The 24,560-nt window shown below is 41.8% G+C and overlaps 4 protein-coding genes across 5 annotated transcripts; 3 read left to right on the forward strand and 1 right to left on the reverse strand.

The window, feature by feature from the left end:
* The first annotated feature begins 793 nt into the window (after positions 1–793).
* LOC102714298 (metalloendoproteinase 2-MMP-like) lies at positions 794–2,187 on the forward strand. Its single transcript, XM_040525482.1, has one exon. It carries the CDS (start codon positions 814–816, stop codon positions 1,942–1,944), a length of 1,131 nt encoding a protein of 376 aa, XP_040381416.1. The 5' UTR covers positions 794–813; the 3' UTR covers positions 1,945–2,187.
* Positions 2,188–6,440: 4,253 nt separating this feature from the next.
* On the forward strand, positions 6,441–7,179 carry LOC102706011. Its single transcript, XM_006655894.2, has one exon. The coding sequence runs from the start codon at positions 6,620–6,622 to the stop codon at positions 6,905–6,907; it is 288 nt and encodes a 95-aa protein (XP_006655957.1). The 5' UTR covers positions 6,441–6,619; the 3' UTR covers positions 6,908–7,179.
* Positions 7,180–8,221: 1,042 nt separating this feature from the next.
* Positions 8,222–11,584, reverse strand: LOC102714565 (protein NRT1/ PTR FAMILY 5.8). The gene is made up of 4 exons (XM_006656770.3): positions 11,067–11,584; positions 10,772–10,989; positions 9,605–10,158; positions 8,222–9,523 (listed from the first exon to the last, which is right to left on the reverse strand). Exons 1-4 carry the CDS (start codon positions 11,146–11,148, stop codon positions 8,743–8,745), a joined length of 1,635 nt encoding a protein of 544 aa, XP_006656833.2. The 5' UTR covers positions 11,149–11,584; the 3' UTR covers positions 8,222–8,742.
* Positions 11,585–18,289: 6,705 nt separating this feature from the next.
* Positions 18,290–23,374, forward strand: LOC102714838 (O-fucosyltransferase 15-like). Of its 2 annotated transcripts, XM_006656771.3 has the most exons (10): positions 18,290–18,818; positions 19,286–19,375; positions 19,478–19,574; positions 19,703–19,764; positions 20,289–20,377; positions 20,482–20,602; positions 20,697–20,840; positions 21,160–21,488; positions 21,816–22,056; positions 22,413–23,374. In XM_006656771.3, exons 1-10 carry the CDS (start codon positions 18,546–18,548, stop codon positions 22,722–22,724), a joined length of 1,758 nt encoding a protein of 585 aa, XP_006656834.3. In that variant the 5' UTR covers positions 18,290–18,545; the 3' UTR covers positions 22,725–23,374. The 2 variants fall into 2 exon arrangements, with proteins under 2 accessions (XP_006656834.3, XP_040381466.1); XM_040525532.1 differs by lacking the exon at positions 20,697–20,840.
* The last annotated feature ends 1,186 nt before the right edge of the window (positions 23,375–24,560 follow it).

Here is a 24,560-nt window from a genome sequence, read left to right on the forward strand (position 1 = left end):
AAACATTTGAACAGGTACATACACATGGACATTATCATTGCAATATTAAACCCTTCACTTTTGCGTGCACTAACCTACCAAAACCAAAATGAAGGCTGAAGCTTTATATATGTAACCCAAGTAGAATGAACCTTCCTTCTGGCCTTCCATGAATACGCCATTGTGCACATGGCCGTCACCTTCACGTCGATTGCAACAAAACACACGAGACTAATTCTGACCTTGACCAAACCAAACCCTACAAAATTGGTACAAATAATCACCAAACACGAGACTAATTCCGACCTTCACATCGGCAGGGTTCTTTTTGTAAATGAAAGAGCAAACTTATCTAAGTTTTTGATAGCTATTTAATATTATAAATAATATAATTAAATACTATAAAGTAAAAAAAATATTTTAAAATGATAAGATAATAAACTTCTTATATAGATTTTTTTTAAAATAAAGTAGTCTGGTAAGCTCAAGCAAAAACAAATAAATATGGAGCTTTTGTGAATTTATCACTGTTTTTTTTAATTGCAAGGATGTCATTAGAACGATGGTTTTAATTGTATTTTTACAATTTTATAGTAGTAGTTTTGTACTAATGTTTCAATCCGGTGACAAATTTGCCATTGTCCTAATAAAATAATTAGAACGCAGCCGATCTTAGCCGGCTTTACGCACGCGGCTACCGTGTTGCATGGGTTGGATGACGACTTGGTAGTCAGTTTTCTTTGGAGTTTGGACTCGTCAAGCTATAAATTAACAAAAATCTGATCGATTGCCATTGCCCTTCACACCCTTGTTGTTGCCTTGCTGATAGCTCCAATGGCAACCATCACCTCTCCTCTCGTCGTCCTCCTCGCCGTCGCGGCGGCGACGACGGTGCTCGTCGTGGTCTCGCCGGTGTCCGCCTTGCCGGCCGGTCTCCCGGACATCAAGGCCCCGTTCAACAACCCATGGTCGGCGTTCAAGAACCTCTCCGGGTGTCACTTCGGCGACGAGAGGGCTGGCCTTGGCAAGCTCAAGAACTACCTCTGGCACTTCGGCTACCTCTCGTACCCGAACTCGTCGTCGTCGCCGTCGCCGTCGGCTCGGTTCAACGACTTGTTTGACGCCGACATGGAGATGGCGATCAAGGTGTACCAGGGGAACTTCGGCCTCGACGTCACCGGCGAGCTGGACGCGCCGACCGTCGCCCAGATGATGGCGCCACGGTGCGGCGTCGCTGACGTCGTCAACGGCGTGTCCACCATGGGCAACTCGTCCGGCGCCGTCCGCGGCCGCGGGCTGTACTCGTATTTCCAAGGCTCGCCGAGGTGGCCGCGGTCGAAGACGACGCTCAGGTACGCGATCACGGCGACCTCCCAGACGACCATCGACCGGGCGACGCTGAGCAGGGTGTTCGCGAGCGCGTTCGCGCAGTGGTCGGCGGCGACGATGCTCAACTTCACGGAGACCGCGTCGGCGTCCGACGCGGAGATCACCATCGGGTTCTACGCCGGCGACCACGGCGACGGCGAGGCGTTCGACGGGCCGCTCGGCACGCTGGCGCACGCGTTCTCGCCGACCAACGGGCGCCTCCACCTGGACGCCTCGGAGGCGTGGGTGGCCGGCGGCGACGTGACGCGGGCGTCCTCGAACGCCGCCGTCGACCTCGAGTCCGTGGCGGTGCACGAGATCGGCCACATCCTCGGCCTCGGCCACTCGTCGGCGGCGGACTCCATCATGTTCCCGACGCTCACGTCGCGCACCAAGAAGGTGAACCTGGCCTCCGACGACGTCGCCGGCATCCAGGGCCTGTACGGCAACAACCCCAACTTCAAGGGCGTCACGCCGCCGTCGACGAGCAGCCGGGAGATGGACACCGCCGGCGCCGGCGAGCTCTCGCGGCCGTGGCGGGGCCTGGTCGACGGCGCGGCAGGCGTGGCCATCGGGTTCTCCCTGGCGTTGTTGTAGGCACCATTTCCAGTGACCATTTCCATCGCTTTGGTTGGTCAATTGGCAGAGTATTTTTTTTAATTTTTTTTGGCTTTGTCAGTTTAATTATTCTTTTCTTTTTAGTTTGCGAATGGTTGGTTGATTTTTTCTGTGTAGATAAAAATGGATTAATTGTAGCATCAAATCTTAGCAAAATCTGTTCGCTTGTTGAATATTGGTAGATGGAGAAGAAGATGAGAGAATTGGGATGGATCCACATGAAACGACATGCAAATCCAGGCTGTGCTGTTGTGAGTTGTTTATTCGTGAGATTCCGATTCCATCCCTTGTGTTGAGCTTAGCTGATTGGCACGCTTTCCATCGGGTGTTGCTCCGACAGCCGGCGCGCTTGACGCCGGCCGGCCTGCACCCGCCTTGGGAGAAATTTAACTTTTTGCCACTCTTACGAGCGATCAAAACAGAATAAATTTGCCACTCGTTGTCTATGACATGTGGACTCTCATGAGTCTATTACAGGTGGGTCTAGTAACAATTCTGTTATGAAAATCCGTAAGAGTGACAAAAAGTTAAAAGCCCCCCTGCCCCGGTTGACATATGTGCTAACTGATCGGCTCGATCTGCATATATTGTATATTAGCGGTTTTATCTTTTCGCTTATGCTTATAATTAATTTAAATTTTAAATTTATAGCAGATTTTGTGTTTTCTCATTAAATTTATTTTTAGTTTTAACTTTTAGATCGATAAGAACATGTATATAAAAGTTTTATTTATAAATTATTTTTTATTTGCAAATATATCGTTTGGTTTTTTTAACAATCACCCCTATGATTAAAATTGTAAACTTTAGTTTTACTCGACACCAACTTTAGAGTACATACGCTGATACGCCCTAGTGAGTGTACTTGATAACATCCAAACATGTTGCAACGAGATGTTGGTGGTGTGTTACGGCGCATTTACAAAATTGCATTATAGTATGGAATCACAAAAAATATATGATCAATTATTACATAGGTTATAGAGTGAACAGTTATAAATTATAGCTTGATTAAAAAAACTATATACTATACTAACTTAAATGACATTCCATATATGATTTATTAGACTATGTACAAACGTTATAAGTTTCTCCAAACGGCTTACAAGTGCGTAGTCCTCATCTTTCTTAAACTACAAGAATATAATCTTCAAAATCAGTGGCTGATTCTAGTGTCCATCCGAGAACTAGTTTCAATCAAAGCAAAAGATCGACACCGGCTATGATTTAATACTTGGTACTGCCTTAAGGACCGAAAAATTTCTCTCAAATTAAGCATGTGATTTGGCACTGCATGCAAACTGGTGTCTGATTTGGATGCAGCATGGATAGCTGGTTAAAGCCTAACCAATGACCACACACACCACCTAGCCTGTCTAATCAATATGTATTAATTGATGTTTTCAGCAAACCTCTATACTAATACAATCTTTTGACTAGATAAAATCCACCGACGCTGGTCTAGAGAACATGTTAATATGCACATTTGTCGTGTGCCTTCACCCGTATCGACGTACAAGCATTTGGTAGTTAATTATTAATTGCAGGTTGCACCATCGTTAGAATAGTACAGATTAACTTGCCTCACTTTAGTTCGAATAGTATAAAATCGTCACACTTTTTTATAAGTCAATGACATCCAAGGCCCTTACAATAATAGAAGAATATTATCATAAGTGTGCACAAAACAAACGGACACCTAACTCGATCAAATATGTCTAACTTGAGTTGTGGCACGGTGAGACAAATTGTGTCGATGAATCAAACAACCCTAGACTCAAACAACACTCATTGGCATGCATTGTCAGGAGAACAATATAGATAATACTTAGGATTGACAAGAGACATTTGATAAGATAGATACCGCTTTTGTACGAGTGAGGGTGGTAGAACCATAAGTAACCTATATACTAGGTTATGTCTAATGGGGCCCTTGCTGAGGGACGTTTTATCCCACATCTATTCCCTACTACGGGCAACATAGGCCATAATTAACACCTTTTGGAGATTGTAATTGTTTTCTCCATAGTTATTTTCTCTTGGGATGTGGGTATCCTTAAAGATCATATAAGAGGAGGACCTTGACTGAGAGAGGAGAGGCTTCAAGAGCACACGAGAAGGGAGTTACTCTTCGTAGCGGTCCGAACCTATTTAAACTCTGGTGCTTGCCCTCGACTCTTAATCTAATCGTATTTATTAGATAGGTTCATTACACGCTGTACACCTATGCCAAACACAAAAGGGGCTAGCTCAGGCTTCTGCTCTTGGCTCTCGTTCACCAACACTACCTTTAACAAGCAATCAAAAATAAGATTTAGGTGAATCTCTCCTCTCCGGTGACTTTATAAAGAAACTCTGTCGACAAGCTTGCGTGAATGAAACCATCACATACTGTATCACCTTTTATGTTCAAGTTTCCATAACTAGGCTTTTACATATACACCGGTGCAACTTCCATCTTAGGTGGTTTTGTTGGAGAGAGGGTTGGTAACCTCTCCCTCAACGCAGAAAATAGGAGGGTTGAATAGCGTATGTTAATTAAGTATTAGCTAAAAGATGAAAAATAAATTAACATGATTTTTAAGCAACTTTTTTATAGATATTTTTTAAAATATAACGTTTATTGGTTCATGAGACGTATGTGAAAAAATGAGTACAAGGGAGAAAATGACCCACCTTATCATTTTTTTTTATCAGTGAGTCCCAAACTACAGATACATATGTATATATATCTGTAATGTGTGTGTATATGTACACACACGTGAGAGATAAAAAAAAAACGATAGCTGTTTATCGCCGGTGAAGAGAACAAGGCATGTTTCTCCATTTCTTTTTTTTTTTACTTTGGCATTTTCCCACGTGTTCGTTAGCTCTCTTATTTCTAGGGCCATCTATTGTGCACGAACAAAAAAATAATCTAGACAAAGGGAAAAAAAAAAGGCCGGTCAGCGACTCGACAGCAGAGATGCTGCTACAGTGGTTCCGCCGCAACTCTCCTTCGCCCCGCCCCCACATCTGAAACCGGAAGGAATCAAAAGAAGCGTGCGACCAATTAAAAATTAAACAACCCATCCCTCTGGTTTATCATCCTCTACGTACGCCAATTACAAGCAGCTTTACCGTCCTCTGATTAGAACAATTTCTATAAAATTAAGGGATATGCTTATAAAATTAAATAACTTGACAGATAGTACAGAAAATGGTATGATAAATAAGTAAATTTTTTTTTTAAAATCATATCATATCTTTCACGAGTCTGGTTTCTAAGCGACATCTAAAATTGTAATATTAAATATAAATATAAATTAATAATATTTAGTGGTATTTATTACTAATTTAATTTCATGATAACATAAAGAATATAAAAATTATAAATAGTATCCTCAATTAAGATGGTTCTCCCTTTTCATTTCCACCTCTACCTTCTTAGGTAAAGAAAGAACCAATTAAACAATTCGTCAATCCTCTTCGCCTCGTGTCGGCCCAACCCGTCCTCACTGGCAAGTGGACCACCTTCGATGGTTTTGAATTTTGAATTTCATTTATTAAATAATTTACCCATTTAATTTTGTATTTTAAAAAATCATAAAACTAACCTCCTGCCGTCCTCTAAGGGGACGGAAAGGTGACGTGACAAACGGCCACTCCGTCACGAGCAACGGCCGTAAACAATGACACGGTGAATTTTGCTTTTAGGCTCTTTCCGCCCTCTGTAAAGGCGGCAAGGACCTAAGTGCAAAATTTGCCACGCCGTCTGAAAATTTTACGATTTAACCATGGTTTGATACATATATCTATGATGTATGAAGTTTTCTAATTAATACTGCTCTCCTATCTAGGAGTAGGACTTAGCTCAGTGGTCATTCTTCTCCTCTCCTGATTCGACCATTGGTCTTCTAAACGAAAGAGTGAAACGGTGACCACTGAGCTAAGCTAGTTATCGTGATTAATCAATTACATACGATATACATATATGGATCAAATCGTGGTTCAATCGAAAAATTCTCGGTTCAATTATAGAATTCCTGGGCAGCGCGGCAAATTTGCATTTAGGCCCTTGCCTTCCTTACAAAGGGCGGAAAGAGCTTAAATGCAAAATTCGCCGTGTCGCCGTTTACGGCCGTGGCTCGTGACCGAGTGGCCGTTTGCCACGTCACCTTTTCGTCTCCTAGAGGACGGCAGCGGGTTAGTTTTGTGATTTTTTAAAATATAAAAAATAAATTTGTAAATTATTTAATAAATAAAATTCAAAATTCAAAAAATTCGACCACCTTCCAGCGATCCCTTCGGGACCCCACTCGTCGGCCTCACCCATCCCGGAACCTTCCCGCCTTTCCTCCCTTCACGCGCAAAGTCAGCGTTTGCCCCCGTCGCCCAGTCAGCCGCCGCCAAAAGTCATTCACACGACATTCCAGAAACGCGCATCATCCATGACCACGAGCATCGCTAGCTCCTCCTCGCCAAGAAACCAAGAATCAAATTTCCTTGTTAGCTGTCCATGACCGCAACGTCGACCTCATCGCCACCGCCCACCGGCGCTAGCTGATCGAGCTGCCTATAAAAACACCACGCCACCGGCCGAGCTTTGCATCTAGCCTACCTTACCTTACACGACAGAGTTTGTTTAATCGATCGATCGATCGCGCGCGGCGAGATGAGCAGCTCGTACGGGACGTCGTGGGCGGACCAGTGGGACTACGGCAGCGACCCGGCCCCGGCGCCGTCGTCGTCGTCTGGGAAGAGGAGCGGCGGAGGGAAGAAGAGCGGCGGCGGCGTGGAGAAGACGAAGGCGGCGGCGGCGAGCGGGCTGAGGAAGGTGAAGGAGGGGACGGCGCATGGGTTCCAGTGGATCAAGGACAAGTACCAGCACAAGAAGGCCGGCGGCGGCGGCGGCAAGAAGGCGCAAGGGGAGCAGCGGAGCTCCGAGATCGCCGGCTACTGATCGTTCGTCCGTCCGTCTTAGTGTTCGAGATCAGATCGATGCTCTTGCACTTGCAGAGGTCGGCTGGACGGATCGACCAGTGTTGATTGATTCGTTTGCTTTGTTCATCTCGTGTGTAGATATATATATTTAGTTTGATTATGTTCTCTTCTTTCTCATGTATCTAGATATAAACGAGGTTTGTTTCTGTTTGTCTTTTTTTTTAGTTTTTTTTTATTAACTTCGACTTTGGTATGTGAAAAGATACCGGAAGTGTCATACGTTATAATGATATACTCTCTTCGTTTATTTTTTATTTTGCATTGCTAGTTTTTTCAAAACTTTAGTAAAAATACAAAATTATAAATCACACTCAAAATACACATTTGATGGTAAAATAACTCACAACATTATAATTATATAAAAACTTTAAATAAGATGAATGATCCGACTTAGATTAAACAGTTAACGACATAAAAAAAATTCCAAGAGAGTATTTGAGACCTACGCATATATATTAAAGAAGAGTAAATTTCACAAAACCACAGTCTTAAGGTGATCGTAAAAATGAAGCCCTATTTTTTGCATTATGTTTCAAGTAGCCATAGGTTTTAAGGCAAAATGTTTCGCAAAACCAAACATCCATACCTAAATCATTTGTTTGGATATTGCACTTATATATAATATACTTATAAAGAATATGTTGAATTTTTTAACATTGGTTAGTTTGTAAACGAATATCGGTTGCTAATTACATAGTTTGGGTTTATGTAATTTGTGTTACCAAGTTTTGCATCTTAATCTTTTCCCATCATGAACCGAGGGAGTTAGGAAGGAAACATACCAAATGGTATATGCGTGTATATTTTCAGCCTTTTTACGTGAGTATATGCTTGTCAATACTGTATTATGGTGAAATATAAGTATTTTGCATAAATATGAGGTTTTGTGGAAAATTTTGCCACAAAACATGTGGTTCCTTAGAACAAATTCTAATAATTGGAGTCCTATGTTATCGACACCCCAAGACCACTAGTACGTTTCATGAAATTTATTATTCCCTTCGTTCTACGTTATAAGACCTTCTGGTTTTACCTAGATTTATATATATATATGATAATAAATCTACATATATATACAGAACATATACATCTATACATAATGAATCTAGACAGACCTAGAAAGTATTGTAATATGGAATGGAGCAAGTACATTAAAGAACTATAAAATTTCTAAATATATCATAGTAGTAGGGTAATGTTACAATTATTGAGAAAGTATTCTTGATAATTAAAATTTTAATACCTTCTAATACAAATTAATTTGAGGCACAAAATTTTACATATACTTCACATTACTTTCTTAATGACGGTAAAGTTGCTCGTTTTAGTAATACAACTGGATGGCCATGTTGGATGATATTGTTTACTGTTCAGAACAGAGTCCATGGCTCTATGCCACATGTTTCACACGAAACATTTGAATTCATTACGATTTGTCATTTCTCTCTCTCTCTACAAAGTATAAATTACTTATGAAACTATGATCCGCATCCAGATTTCCATTATGTGAAAACCTCCGCTTCAAATTCCATGACCAAGTACTCACGGAGAGAAGGCTAAATGCACAAACAATCTGTAGTTCTACAGAGTCGAGCAGCAGTACACCAATTTACAAGCTCTCTCTGAAAAAAAAAAAAGCTCTGAAAACATGGACATCACCTGAACTAAAAAGTTTGTAATCTGCAGACGAACAAACAGCAACAATGGCCAGATCGTTCAAGCAATCAGGCCTCGGCACTGCACTGCTAAAATCCTACCTCTAACTGATGCATCCATGGCGCCATGGCGGCAAGATCAGTAGTACTTGCACAGGTGCACGAAGACGACGAAGCTGACGCAGCTGAGGAGCGCCAAGAACCAGTAGTACCTGTCCAGGTGCGCCTCCCGAGGGTCGTCGGAGAACCAGCCGTGGCCGCCGGCGGCCGTCGCCGTGGCCATCTCGATGGCGGTGATGAGGAACGCGCCGAGGAAGCTCCCGACGCCGAAGACGCTGAGGTAGAGCGCGATGCCGACGGTCCTCATGGCGCCGGGCACCTGGGTGTAGAAGAACTCCTGCATGCCCACCACGGCGAACACGTCGGAGACGCCGAGCAGGACGTACTGCGGGAGGAGCCAGGCTATGCTCAGGCTGGCGCCGGCCGCCGCGGCGCGGAGCCGCCGCGCCTCCACGAGCGCCGCGACCGCCATGGCGACGATGGAGAGCACCATGCCGACGCCGATCCGCTGGAGCACGGTGACCCCCTTCCCGTCGCCGGTGACCAGGCCCGCCAGCGGCACCACCATCCGGTCGTAGAGCGGCATGAGCAGGATGATCGAGACGGTGATGGAGCTCTGCAGCATCGCCGGCGGGATCACGAAGGCGCCGCCCGCGACGCGGTGGTCCATCGCCATCCCCTGCCTGGTGAAGAACGTCATCGGCTGCTGGAAGATCACGGCGAACATGAGCATCATCGCCCAGATTGGGAGCAGCCTGAGTATGATCTTGGCCACGCTCGGTGCAGCCTCGCCCATGGCCACCTCCTCCTCGCGTTTCTCATCAGCCAACTCCACCTTCGTCAATGGCTTCTCCTGCAACCTGTACTCCAAAACCCCACATTTTATCCGTCCATAGTTTTCCATGCAACCTCGTCGACATGAACTCGATCTCAGAGCTTACTCTAGCTCGCTCAAGACGATGTCGTCAGTGTCGTCTTCGTCTCGGGAGGGCAGCGTGATCTTTCTTGCAGCGACATTCGCGAGAAGCGATCTCAGAGCTCCGAAGACACCACTACCACCACCACGGCATGGCTTATGAGCAACCCTCGTCGGCTGCCTCTGCTTCTTGTACAGCGGCGCGCAGCAGAAGAAGGCGGCGACGGACACGGCCATGGCGGCGGAGGGGATGGCGAAGCCGAGGCCCCAGCCGACGGTGTCCTGCACGTACGACATGGTGGAGTTCCCCAGCAGGCTGCCGCTGCAGATGCCGAAGTACCACCACTGGAAGAAGAGGCTCTTCACCTTGCTCCTCTGCTCTTCGGTTGCTGCCGCCGCCGTCGTGCCGCCGTCGCCGTCGTCGTCGTCGTCGCCGATGTCGAGCTGGTCGGCGCCGAAGGCTTGCAGCGAAGGGTTGTAGCCGCCTTGGCCGACGGAGATGAGGTAGAGCGGGAAGAAGAGCGTCGAGCATGGCATCCGCGTGTGCAGCAGTGCCCACAGTGTGAGCCCTATTAGCCCCTGGTGATGAAACAGTCATTGTGATGTTGGAGCACTAAACTACTAATTAAGATGCTAAATATCAGGAGATGTTTTAAGTTCTTATGAATGGATTGGATTGAGTTTCTTTTATTTTTAGGAAAAAAAATATGTCATGGTGTTGGTTGTTACTATTGAAATGGTTTTTTTTTAAACCTGTTGTCTCTGTCCTAATCCCTGAACCATCGGAAACAACAGCAACTGTCTGCATTTGCAATAGCTCTTGTCCTGAAGTAATTTTGTCTCTTGGTCCAATAATTAAACACCACATATACTGCACTTGTCTGATCTCCATATAAAAAAAAATAAAGTTTCTTGACTAGAACCTTTTCTTGAAAAAAAAATTCAGGCTAGAGCTACAGAATTAAGAACCAGTCTGTCCATTCCGAGTTTTGGACAGCTACAAGGTGCAGAAACGCAGAAATGGACAGAGTGATTCTTAATTCATAATTGCCAAGCTTCTCGGCTAACTGAAACAGCTAGAAAACCGAGATGACCAATCGGAAGGCTCATGTTTAATGGCAGCATGAATGATGAATCAATCAATCAATCAGAGGAGGAGGAGGAGGAGGAGATGAAGAGTGGATTAGCTTACGACGACGTAGAGCAGGGAGGAGGCGGTGATGGTGGAGTAGCGGTCCCAGTAGGAGTCGGCGACGACGGCGCTGGCGAGCGGCAGCATGGAGGTGACGCCGCTCCACGTGCTGACGCTCCTCGCCGCCGCCGACGTGCTCATCTCCACCACGTCGGTGAGGTACGTCACCAGGTTGGACGCCACCCCCTTGTACGCGAACCTCTCCACGCTCGCCACCACTGCACGCGCACATGCCTAGCTGCTCCATCACGCCCGCCATGGATATCTCAAGATCAAGCTCGCTCGCACGCATTACCTATGATGAGGACGCATGGCCTGCTCAGCCTCGCCGCCACCGCCGTCGCCTCCGTCGTCGGAGTCTTCTTCCCCGACGACATGACCGGCCGATCCGTCTCGCCCTTGGCTTCCTCTTCTTGTTCTTGTTCACGTACTTATAGAGGTCGTCGTCGTCGTCGTCGTCGCCGTCGATGGCGATGAACCGGGACGCCTCCCGCTACCTTTCTTGGCGGCGGCATGCATGATTACACATCGCGCACTGGGCGAGATGCAGGCCAATACGAGAGCCATCGAGATACTGAGCTCCGGAGTTTGTACAGCCATGAAGTGGAATCCACCACAAACAACACCCAAATCGCTCACTAGCTCTCCTGACCTTTTTAAGGAATACATGCAAATGCCTTCTTTTTCTTTCTTTTTTTATTTAATCTCTCAGGGAGATATGTCCACATTGTGGATGCATTCCATACCATGGTGGCATCTCCACATGAGAGGCAAAAGGTTGAGGATGCATGCCTGCAGGTAGCCTGCTAGCTAGTGCAGAAACACCCATAACTTTTAAGGTGAATACATAACATATGTATTAAACAAATCATGTTTGAACTTTGTTCTACTCAGGCTATCATGGAAACATCTCTCCGTTTTTTTATTTGACCCAATTGAGTTTTGGATCACGTTTGACCGATCGTCTTTTTTTTTTTTACAAATATACAAAATTATAAGTCATTCTTCAAGTTCTGTTAGTAATAAATCAAATCATAACAACATAATTAATAATTATATAATTTTTATAAGACTAATGATAAACCTAAAAGGCAACAATGTCAAATAAAAATACTAGTAACAAAGAGAGCATATATATATTTTTTGTTCTCTCAGGGAGATATGTCCACATTGTCGATGCATACCATAACATGGTGGCATCTCCACATGAGAGGCAAAAGGCTGAGAGCATTCTCAACGGTTCATCTAAATTTGGTCATCCATATCTTCATTTAGATGATCATCTAAAACAGTTTTATCCTTCGTATCTCTTTATACTCCAGCAGATCATCCATATATGATATACTTTATATCTCTTTGAAGGATGAAGAGAAGACATCTAAATATAGAGAGAGTTTTTCTCTCCTGATATAGATAACATCTAAAAATAAAGGATGTGATAAATTTTCTGTTGAAGCTGCACTTTTACCCTTCATCCTCTATTTTACGATAGAGGATGGGATAGAAGAGCTGTTAGGATGCTCTGAGGATGCATGCCTGCAGTAGCCTGCTAGTACAGAAACACCAATAACTTTTAAGGTGAATACAGATCATATATATTAAACAAGCAATGTTTGAACTTTGTTCTACTCAGGCTATCGTGGAAACATCTCTTCGTATTTTTATTGACACTATTGAGGTCTGGATCATGTTTGACCGATTTGTCTTATTTTTTTTACAAATATACAAAATTATAAGTCATTATTTAAGTTTTGTCAGTAATAAATCAAATCATAATAAAATAATTATTTTTTTAAATAATTAAATACTTTTTAATAAGATGAACGATAGACCAAAAAGTCAACAACGTCAAATAAAAATACTACTAACAGAGAGAGCATATTGATGCAGGAAGCTTTTTGCGTGTTCGCAAAACAAAATTTGTCGAAACAGCATATTGATCGATGTTTGGGAGCTTTTTTGCCTACACCGTTAATTTGAGCTTTGTTTTCTTAAAATGCTCGTATTCTTGTGCATTCAGTGAACTGCCTACTTGCATACATAGTGCTCTGAGTGTGATTGCTGTAAAAGGCGCAAGGCAACGGAGAAGTAAGCCAAAGTGGTACTTGTTGTCTAGACAACTGAGGCTAAAATGACCACATCCATCGCTTTCTTGTTTAAACCAGGCATCATCAGGGTTCACTATTTCGTAACGCATAAACATTCCGAGGACCGAAATTCCACAAAATTTGAACAAAGAGGGAAAAGGCCAAAAATTACTGGGGACCTAAAAGTATTCATCTATGATGTAGCAAAAAGGCAAAAGGACAAAATGCTGCTTCTAGTTCTTAAGTACTATAGGGGGTGGTCATTTGTTTTTTCACGGCATATTTACAAACGAAAAATAAGTTGTGAATAAAACTTTTATATGGGTATCCAGGATGAAATAAAAGTTAAGGCTGGAAAATAAACTTCGATAAAAAAATCCTCAAAATAAACACCAAGTTAAAGGTTAAAAATTTAAAATTTGGCTTATCAGCGTAATCAAAAATGAAAAGATGTGGGTATACACCTGACCATCTGAGTCACACAAAACAATAGTGCAACATGGACTCATGCTTGTGGAGCTCTAGCCTTGAACGTAAGGAGAAACAGAAGATAAATATAACCAGCCACGTTACGGCCCCTTTTAGGACATAGTATATATCTAATTTGCAATGCCGTTCTCTTGTGAAATACCTTTTTGGCCAGTTCTTTCTTTCTTTCTTTCTTTCTTTTTTCCCCAAAGGGAGCATTGCACGAATACTGTTCCTTTTGTTAAAAAAAATGGAGATGGTCATACGTCTAGGTTGACACAATATGTGTATTCTCAAACAAAGATATATACATATAATTCTTATCAATTTATCTACTGTTGTTGTTTCTAAAATGATAGATGAATACTTTTAGGTCCCCACAAAGATATATACACAATATGTGCCATTCATAAAGTTTGCACCGCTGATACCTACAGGGCAAACCATCCATATCGTATTTTCTGTAGCTCGATGTCCATAAATATTAACTAGAACCTAATTAAAGATCTCTCTTTTCTTAAAGGAAACACATCCTTCTAATTTGAACCATGTATATGCATAACTTGTTATAATCCTTTGCTGTTGTAACTCTTCATTTGAAGCAACAAGAAGAATTATTACTCGAGAGTTCAGACCAACTTTGAACATGAAGTTTTACTTTCAATATACCTGCAACACGTTTATATAATTGATGATGTGCTGCATATGACTGACCCTAGAGGAAATAAATAATTTTCTTAAAGAAACCACTTAATTTTTTTTTGGTTTTTGAAACGATAATTTTTATGTGACGTGAGATGGGAATAAGGACAAATGACTTTGCTTTTAAGTATTAGAGATTTGATAGACAGAAAGCTAATTCAATAGTCCGCTGGCATATCCGCATATGGCTTCTCAACCATGCGACCAAAATTTATCAAATGATGTTATTCCCCATCTACTATAAACACAGAACAATTTTACCATCGTTGAGAAGGTATCAGGAGGTAACACTGTTTTCTATGTATAATTTTACATATAAAACAGTGGTACCTCCTAAGGATAAAAAAATTGCTCATAAACAAAAGTTCACTATGGATGGTCAGAAAAGTACTCCTACTTGTATTTTGTTGAAATAAACCCCCAAAACCTGTGTGTGAGCACATACCTAATTATTATTCCACCATCCTGAGTCAATAATCAATTGCTAATTTGTAGTAGTACATCCGAAGTGCTGGATTACTTTAGGAGAGCAGGGAGCCAAATGAGGGGATAAGAGATGACAAAGCAGCTAGGAGGACAGAAAATCGCATGCTGGCTAGCTTTGTCCCTGTGGACGATGATCGGTGAGATCCCTATTGCTTGCCGATGTGGAGCTCACTTCACTGATCGACCTGCTTTAGTTTCTGGCTTTTTTTTTTCATCCCCTGGAGGACTGCATGAGTGTGTGGTTGGTGGCAAATTTCAGCCACAGATGGCACATTGTTTCGGCAGAAGCGTTTTGTACTGTCCTATAATGATTGAAGCAACTTGACAGGCTTTCAGAAGTACTTTTATTCTATTAATTAAGTTGGGATACATAATAATAATAATAATAATAATAATAATAATAATTATTATTATTATGCTTTAATTTGAGCCAAAATAGAAGCATCACTGTCTTCCTAGGTAGAATAGTAACAGACTTTCATGTTCTTTTAAAGAACTTTGTGACACATTTATACTAGAACCAACTTTCTCAGTGCCATCAAAAGGATATCAGGTTGAAAAAAAAAATTATGATGTATCATTAACTTGTGGGTCTAGTCCTCAAATGTCATTTTTCACCCACAATTCACATACTTTATGATGATGCTTACATATCAGTTTCTGTTAATACTATCAAAGCTACTCCTGGGACCAGAAGAGATCCTAAATAAACTCATGTTACCATAAATCTTAAGTCTCCATATATCATTTTTCTAGAGACTGCATCTTGCGATGCCTACTCTTTAAAGATTGAATATTGCAATGATAACATAATGGTTTGATAACTACAGAAGAAGAACGATTATCAGTGGGAAAATTTGGCTCATAACAGAGGTGGGAATGTGGGATATTAGTTTGTGCATCAGGTCAGACTCAGGCCTAGCTATTGGAGCCCAAAAATTATAAAAAATCCGAGAAAGCCCAAAAAACTTGGTTCGACTCAAGAAAACACGGGGTTGGGCCGGGCTTGTGCTTTGTTTTTTTTTTTTTGATCATCAGGCTCTGGCCTGTGATTTTTGCCTAGGCTTTTTCCATGGTCGCCCTGGTGTTTGAACATGCCTAATTATACTCAACCCACAAAGTAGTCCGATATGTGAGAACTATCCTCACCTTCTAAATTGGTCCCCCTCATCATAAATTATACTCAACCAAACAGACTAGTCTGATGTGTGAGTATTGTTCCCATCTTTTAAGTTGAGCTCCCTATTATCAATTAACTATGTGCCAAACAATCAATCTAGTCACATCAACCCATGTGACCAAAAAATTTGTTATCGGGCTCCTCCACCGTGTGATCTATAAAAATTATTTCGAGTTTCCAAAAACTTGGCTCTCAACCATCCCGCCATCAATAACCGATGTGACGAACAATCTCCCTCATCACATCAACCCATATGACCCTGGAAATGTTACTGGCTTCTCCACCATGCAATCCATAGAAACTATTTCAAGTTTCCAATCCTAGCTCTGTATATAGCTCAGCCCATTAACGATAGTTGATAGAGGAAACGAAGTTGATGACAACGAGGATGGTGGCTAGCTATGCCAATGGCATCGACCTTGGGCTTGAGTATGGGGATGAGGACAGTAGCATCTTCTTCAACAGCCACAACAACTCTCCTCTTCATTCCTCCTTTGGTCATGGATGGTGCGACGATAGATCTAAGAATGTTAGCGATGGACAGAGACATCGGATCGATCTTGGGGCAACATAGGTGGACGCAACTGTCGATGTTTAGTTGTAGGCGTGGTAGGCTATGGGTGGCGATTCAGTAGGTGTTGGTTGCCGACGAGGAGGATGCATCAACACTCGTCTTGTTGGCAATGGCTCTATCTCCCCCTTTCTTTGCTCAACTTAGGGTATGAACCAGGAAAGAGGTTGATAGTTCGACCTAAGAGGATATTTAGATCTTCTCACCTCATTTTCCACATCGGAGATGGGAATATATAAAAGTGAGAAACTTGTGAGTAGTAAGGGCATTCACAGTGCTCCTACGTGGCAAGTGGTCTCTGCTTGCCATGTAGGAGTTGTGATGGCGTGGAAGAAAGAGAGTGTGAGGATGAGTAGTCTCAACAAGTTTTCACGCATCCTGTAGAGGGTTTGGAGGGTACTCATTGCTTCATGCAACCTCGGAGGAGCTCCCCAACGCATCCATGCATGTTGTGGCCGAGCTCTGCTGTCTTGTCCCATCTTGTTGGCGTTGAGCCCCAACACCAACCCTGACGAGCATCGGTAGATCCGTGCCGCTCTTTCATTTGCCACCACCTCCTTCTCCGCCCCTAGCTCCGTGCCGCTCCAGCGGCCCTTTCGTCTGTTTGTCACGCTGCCGCATCAAGCCCATCCGCCGCCGCCCCCTCTTGGTCTACGTTGGAGAGGACAATTGGAGGAGAGGAGAGAGATGGTGAGAGGCCGACGACAAGAGGAGAGAGCATGTTTAGAGGATTAGGGGCAAAAATTATTTATTGATGGGTTTGCAGGATGTTAGTGCAAACTATTACACTACCTTGTAAATTTAAAAAAAGACTAACGTATACTACCTCCATTTCATAATATAATATGTTTGATTTTTTTGGTTGTAACGTTTGACCATTTATCTTATTCAAAAATTTAGTACAAATATAAAAATAATAAGTCATACTTAAAGTTCTTTTGCTAATAAAGTAAATCACAAGTAAAATAAATGATATTTTCATAATTTTTTGAATATGACAAATGATCAAACATTTTAAGAAAAAAATTAAACATCTTACGTTATGAAACGGAGAGAGTAATATGTTAGAGGCTGATATGAAATTTCTAAGCCACTCCTAGAGCTATTTGCATTATGAGAAAAATAAATTTTGAAAATATGATCTTAGCTGGCAAGTCAATCTAAGACCACTCGCATGGATAGGAAGATGTTCCTCTTAGTAAAAGTCAGATGGACATTGAGACTGATATGTGAGTCTTATCGTATATATCTATATATCAGCCTGATATATAACTCTTACCGTATATGGGCCTATATATCAGCGACATGAGTAACGCTGACTGTTAGAGGATCCCATCCTGTGGGTATCCTCCACCGCGAATGCCCTAATTTTCGTGAGGGGGCTAAAGAGAACAGCAGAGATGCGCACGCTGGACAAGAACAACAACGACTAATTCATCCGCCAATATATTCCCGAAAAGTCGAAAACTAACAGGAATACCGGTTACAGTACCTATCAGCCAAAGAGGAATTCTTCCCGTAGTATCGGCCATTTCCCCTACTTTCCTCCGGATGATTTGACCGACCCTGCTCCTGCTACAACATTTGCACATTTGGATGCTACTACCGTACTTTCTAGAGGATTAGCTTCCAAGGGTATTTATCCAAAAATATTCTAAAGTGCAGCCGGATAGATCCAATCTATTTGGTTTTACGTCAAGCAATAATCAATCATTTCTAGTTTATTTGTTTAATGATTAATTAAGAGGATTCACCAGATCATTGATACGGAGAATATCCAAATACCAAATACGCTCACTGTGCGATCCACGGAAAGAAAAGTAGGTTGTTTTGGCGAACATCAAAGAAAAAACTTGCTCTTCTTCCGTAAAAAAATCTTCTAAAAATACCGAACCCAACCATTGCAAAAAATAAAAGAAAGAAAAAAATATGAAAAAAACGTCCATTGTCTAATGGATAGGACAGAGTTCTTCTAAACCTTTGGTATAGTTTTTTTTCACGTGACCGGCCGCAGCTACCTTCCTTCCCTGCTACGCCTACCTACGTTCTGCAGCTGCAGCTCGAGAAGAATGCGTCCAAATTTCACAACAAAATTCCAAACTCCCCTCGCTAAACTAATCCGCTAGACTAATCACACGCCACGCCCTTCCTTTGCATCTCTAAATCAAGCGCGCACGAGAATCAAACCAACTCCCTCCGCGATTCCCCCCGCACTCCATCCCACCGAGGCTTCCGCTCGCTCGAGATCCAAATCCGGCGGGGGCGTGGGGGAGGAGGGGGATGCCCGAGGCCTCGGCGGCGGCGCTGCCGCTGCTCCCGTCGTCGCAGGCGGGATCCCCGGCCACGTACGCGCCGCGGGGGAGGCGGCGGCGCAGGGGCTGGCGCCGGCCGCGGGGCCTGCTCGCGTGGGGCGCCCTGGTGGCCTTCTTCTTCGTCATGAACTGGTGGATGTTCTCCCGCCTCCAGGACCCCGCCGCGCGCCCGCACTTCCGCCTCCGCCGCCACCCGCCCCGCGCGCCTGCCGCCGCCAACGCGTCGTCGCTATCCACTTTGGTAAGGCTGCCGCTTCCCTGGTAGTTTACTGCATCCGGTTCGGCTTCCCTGGTCGGTCCTCCTCTACTAGGGGGGAGTGAAAGCGTGCCGACTCAGGTGGTAGCTAGAAATTCAGCTTCTTAGTCTAACCAAGGTTGTGTGCAAGCGTGGCATTTCGCAATGTAGCTTGGCTTGTCACTTGTGGAGCTATTTCAGGAGCATGGACCAAAAAATTGTGAAAATAGCAATGACTGTATCAGTACTAGTATAGCATTTTACATAACAAAATTGTCTATACCCTATACGTGTGTCAAACTGCATAAAACGATAGAAATTGTATCTTTGGTAAAAGTTACTATAGTTTGATTGCTCGCTTTGTTGGTCAAGAACATGAACATATAAGTTGATGGGTTTAGTATGAAACTCAGTTGCATAATTTTTGTTGTTCTGGAATGGTGACTTGATTTTGGCTGTTCAAACGTCTGAAGGAAGAAGTGGGCGGTGCTGGAAAGGGCAAGAGACCTCATCAGGTCATGCTCACTCGCTTGCTTGCTTTGGCTGCCCATGCATTGGCTGAGGTAACATCATAAATGTGCAGCTAAATTTTCTTTGCACCTTCACAGTTGTTTAACATATTAACTGAACTGTGCAAACTGTAATGGATGATGCTAATCGCCTAGGCAGAGACCAGGCCAGAACCCAAGGACTTGTGGAAAGAGCCCATAAATGCTACGATGTGGCTACCTTGTTCTGACAAAAGGACTTGGGAAGCATCAGGTAATATAATTTATATTGCTTGGTTTTTTTGTTCTGTTTATCCTCTCATGCTAATGTTGATATTTTGTTCTTACACATTTGGATTCACCTCTCTGTTATCTGACTTGCCTCCTTTTTGTAAATTGAAGAGGGAACCAATGGTTACATCATGATCAGTGCAAACGGTGGAATAAACCAGCAAAGGGTAGCGGTAAGTAGTCCCTTAACGGAAAGAAGAATTATGTCATGTTTGAATTCCAAATGATAGGTTTATTTATTACCTGAAAACAGCAAATGTTATTTGCCCATGTCATTGTTTATTTGAAGCAATCATACCATTAATGCAATTTTCTTCTAGAAAATTGGTAAGTATGATTTGTCCAGAGACTGTAAAGTAATATTCAATACTGAGCTTGTACAAAGTTTGTGAAAAAATTGACATATCATTCAAAAGTGACTGGCAAAGAAAGATGAGAATCCTTGTTTGGAAAATCGGTACAAACTGGTTGAGTATATTTTTTATTTGATAGTAAATGCAAACAGCTTAGAGTAATGAATTTTCATTGTTGTTCTAAAATGAGTGGAATCTTATTTTTAAATACCTTTCAATTTTGTTGGCTTGCTTAGTTGATTTAAATAATCTGCTTGAAGGGAACTAAATCTAGTTTTAGATTTTGTGTGAACTGGTATATAATCTTATTTAATTGATTTCACTGCATACTTATCTATGAACAGATCTGTAATGCTGTTACAATATCTCGATTGCTCAATGCAACTCTTGTCATCCCCAAATTCTTGTACAGTAATGTTTGGCTGGACAAAAGGTATATTTTATTATTTCTCTACATTACAACTTCATCTCATTTCTTATGCTTTGGTATTTTTTCCCATGATTGTATATTTTGACAAATTAAATTCAATTCCTTAGCCAGTTTGGCGATATATATCAGGAGGATTATTTTATCAATTATTTGAAATCTGATATTCGGATTGTGAAGGAGCTTCCTGTGGAGCTGCAATCACTTGACTTGGAGGCAATCGGTAGCCTTGTAAGTTATTTTAATTTAGTGGAAGGCTCTAGAATGGCAGAACAATGATTTTCGTGCTCATTATTAAGTATCTAATTATCGCATTATTCTGTAGGTTAATGATACTGATGTCATGAAAGAGGCAAAACCAAACTTATATGTAAAAAAGATACTACCCATTTTGCTGAAGAATAGAGTTGTCCACTTTGTAGGATTTGGTAATCGTTTGTCTTTTGACCCAATACCTTTTGACCTTCAGGTATTACTATTTTTTATTACTGTCGTTTTGCCTGCAAGGCCACCTGAATGTCAAATTCCATTAGTTCTCTTTGATGTTTTTCACTCTAGGTTTCACGAATACTTGTACACAGCAGCAGAGCTCTACAATACATATAATGGACCTTTTTCATAGTTTCCAAGTCTATACAGGAGTGTTTGACTAAAAAAGAAGCTAGGGTTTATTTGCTAATTTGCAAGCTGCATATTTTCTATTGTTAACATATCAAGCTGCATATTTTCTATTGTTAACATATCAAGTTGCATGATCTGAGTGTATATGTTCATCTACTTTTCTACAGAGACTGCGTTGCAGATGCAATTTTCATGCTCTTCGCTTCGTACACAAAATACAGCAAACTGGTGCATTACTTGTAGAGAGGTTGCATGGTCATAGACCCCATCCATCGCCTTTGGAGGATAATCTTTTGGGTCATTTTACTAGAAAATCTGTTCTCAAGGGGTACAAGAATGATCCAACGAAATATCTAGCTGTTCATCTCAGGTTTGAGATTGATATGGTTGCATATTCTCTGTGTTACTTTGGTGGTGGAAAAGATGAGGAAGAGGAACTAGAGATCTATCGCCAAATTCACTTTCCAGCCCTGACAGAACTAAGGAAGACAACAAAGTACGTATGCTGTTTGATACTAATACTTTTCTGCCTTGCATATAGATGAATATAAATTATCATCTTCCTGTCCAACTTTGAAAAATCTTCCATGCTAAACCAGAAGGCTACTTTTATTAAATGCAAAAATTCCTCTACCTTCGATTAAATCTTGATTCCCTTTTGCCACTTCAATTTTTCTTTCTTTCACATGGCTTTCACTGACATGTGGGTCCTAACCCTATCGAGTGACAAAAAAAAGTACATGATGTTTAAGTCCAGTTTATTAAATCTATTGCCTGCCCTTACAAACGGTGTCTATCTCTGAAAGTCTCACTATCATGTTAGGTTGCCCTCTGCTGCTTCCTTGCGATCTGAAGGCAAATGCCCCCTTGCACCTGAAGAGGCTGTGCTTATGCTAGCAGCTATTGGTTTCAAGCGCAACACAAATGTATACATTGCAGGTGCTGAAATTTATGGAGGTAGGCATAGGATGGCTGCCATAAGCCGCCTATACCCTGCTTTAGTATCTAAAGAAACTCTTCTGTCTCCGGCGGAGCTTGAACCATTCAGAAACTTCTCATCCCAGGTAATATTTGATAAGATATTATTTTTTGGCCACTTCCATGTAATATACGGAAAAAAAATCTGATTGAAGTCATAAATCCTCAGTGTGTAAAAACAGCAAAATTTTTAAAAATAGGTTGCTTGTTAATAGACCAAATCTACGCAGTTCAAGACAAGAAGTTTTGTGAACTCAAATTATGAACGAAGAACTTTTGAGAACAATAGAATATTCATGTGCATGCCTACTTGGAAATACTCAGATCCAAATACTATAGTTGAAACTGGACAAAATAAGGAACACAACAATTTCAGAATTTACACTAATGTCTTATAAATATTGTTACACTCAATAATTTTTTGTGCTCTTCCCATTTGCAGTTAGCGGCCTTGGACTTTATTGCATGTGCAGCTGCCGATGCCTTTGCTATGACTGACCCAGGTAGCCAGTTCTCTTCCCTTGTCCAAGGATATCGCATGTACTATGGTGGTGGGGACCTTCCTACTGTTAGACCAAACAAGCGCCGGCTAGCCAGCATACTTCTGAAGAATGCCACTATGGAGTGGAATGAATTTGAAAGTAGAGTAAGAAAACTCATACAGCAAACTAAACAAGTTCATGAGAGACCAGTTGCAAGGAGCATATTCAGACATCCTCGATGTCTTGATTGTATGTGCAGAACAGAGAACTGAGACGTTTAGGACTTTCTTGTTCCTATAGCAATTTTAGAAGGCAATTTTGGTGCTTTGGCTGACAGGTTGGCTTACCCTTCTTTCCCCTAGCGTACCATTGGAATCAAATCAGAAAGCGGGGTGATTGAGCTCTCACTTCTAGGAGAAAAAAAATTGCACTTTGTGATGATGGCTCTGGCATTTGCTCAACTCCTGACCAGCAATTTGTTTTCAATTTCAATTCCTGGCACTTATCTCCTATGTTATGGTATCAACATCTGAAGTTTGCATCCAAGCTGCAGTGCTGCCATATCTTTGCTACTGCTGACTTGTACAATGCTGTTACTGTGGGAGTACACCATCCACATCTGATCAAGAAAGAATCAGTTTCATTATGCCGAGCAAGGTTAGCGGCGCCTTTCTAGTTTTGAAGGCTGTCTTATTTGTATTGTTAGGATTTATCATTTGATGACTCAGGCTGTGGGTTCTCAAATCATGTATGTGGTTTTATTCTCCATTTAATGAGTAAAGCGGCAATTAGTTCTCTTCATCTATTCTTTAATTGATTGAGTAGTTTTGTATTATATGAGCCGTACATAGCATTGTTGTAACTTGTAAAATTATACCAATGGAGAAAGTTATAATCAACAGCAAGAGGATCACTAATTTCTGTTCTCTATATGCCGTGTTTATCCAATGGGAAACCTCCAGTTGTAGCGTTGTATGTTTTTTTGGCCACGGTTTCTGTTTCTCTTTTTGTAAAACTTCTGCAAATTTACTTGGATGAGTGAAGTTTAGAAAAAAAGAACCGACGGTGTTGACAAAACGACAATGCTCTATCAGGGCTATTTGTAAGTCCTTTTCTTCTCTACTTGTAAAAGGAGCAATTCCCATTTGCAGCTTTTGTAATACTGTCTCTGTATTTTAATATATGATGACATTGATTTTTGGCACATGTTTGATTCGTCTTAAAATACTTATGTAATTACAAATATATTTTCATTATAACCTAAATACGCATAATTTTTTTAATAAGACGGATATTTAAACTTGTGACAAAAAATCAATAATGGATCAGACTAGCAGGGGTGTTCATGCATTGCAGTAGTTTGAGAAGAAATTGTCACATGGCAGACTGGTTGATCTAATCCTCCTAATAAAAACTTTTAATGTAGCTGTAGTTTAACGGATACGGTAGAAGAACTTGTTGATCAAGACAATACGGTAGAAGAACTTTTTAATGTAGCTGTACTTTAACGGATACGGTAGTAGGGTTTTCAGATGAAACAACTTGCTTCTCAAGAATTGGTTCATACTTTTGACTTCAGGTCCAGGCGACCATCTGGGAACGGTAACACAAATAATAAAAATACCAACATGTGTTGAAATGTATATCAGTATACGACCTCTGCTCTCAGGAGTTGTTCGAATAAGTATAGTTAAACCTCGAATTCTTAAATAATTAATAAATTAAACATATATTTGGTTTTAATATGTGAAAAGGACACCCATAGTTTGGTCATGAAAAATACTTTGGCGTAATACTTAATAGTGATAAAACATGTTTATCAGAGTGTCAGATTTCTAAAATGACAAGTAAAAGAAATAGAGGCATGACATAATTAGAAGCACGGAGGTTTGGATTCAGTCCTATTTTTCACATTTTAGACTGGAAAACGGAGGTTAAAACAATATAATTGAACCAATAGTTTTTTAACTTTCTTGAGTTGGAGCCCTTTTCTAGGCTATTAGAACACGTACAAAAGGTGTTTAGTAGTTAACTCTCTTAAACGTCATGTATGTAAATTTGTTGACATAGAGGAAAGAAACCGAAGGAGAAACAAAAGCGGTTGTATT

Source organism: Oryza brachyantha, chromosome 6 (genome assembly GCF_000231095.2).
Source record: "Oryza brachyantha chromosome 6, ObraRS2, whole genome shotgun sequence".
Classification (NCBI taxonomy): Eukaryota; Viridiplantae; Streptophyta; class Magnoliopsida; order Poales; family Poaceae; genus Oryza; species Oryza brachyantha.

What these genes read in the sequence shown, in the direction of transcription:
- LOC102714298 (XM_040525482.1), top strand. Translation starts at nt 814, where the DNA reads ATGGCAACCATCACCTCTCCTCTCGTCGTCCTCCTCGCCGTCGCGGCG.
- LOC102706011 (XM_006655894.2), top strand. Translation starts at nt 6,620, where the DNA reads ATGAGCAGCTCGTACGGGACGTCGTGGGCGGACCAGTGGGACTACGGC.
- LOC102714565 (XM_006656770.3), bottom strand. Translation starts at nt 11,148, where the DNA reads ATGTCGTCGGGGAAGAAGACTCCGACGACGGAGGCGACGGCGGTGGCG. An exon ending in GCCATGCGTCCTCATCATAG is followed by an intron (nt 10,990 to 11,066) that starts GTAATGCGTGCG and finishes GTGCGCGTGCAG; the next exon opens with TGGTGGCGAGCGTGGAGAGG. An exon ending in ATCGTCTTGAGCGAGCTAGA is followed by an intron (nt 9,524 to 9,604) that starts GTAAGCTCTGAG and finishes TTTGGAGTACAG; the next exon opens with GTTGCAGGAGAAGCCATTGA.
- LOC102714838 (XM_006656771.3), top strand. Translation starts at nt 18,546, where the DNA reads ATGCCCGAGGCCTCGGCGGCGGCGCTGCCGCTGCTCCCGTCGTCGCAG. An exon ending in CTGCCCATGCATTGGCTGAG is followed by an intron (nt 19,376 to 19,477) that starts GTAACATCATAA and finishes CTAATCGCCTAG; the next exon opens with GCAGAGACCAGGCCAGAACC. An exon ending in AATGTTTGGCTGGACAAAAG is followed by an intron (nt 20,378 to 20,481) that starts GTATATTTTATT and finishes TCAATTCCTTAG; the next exon opens with CCAGTTTGGCGATATATATC.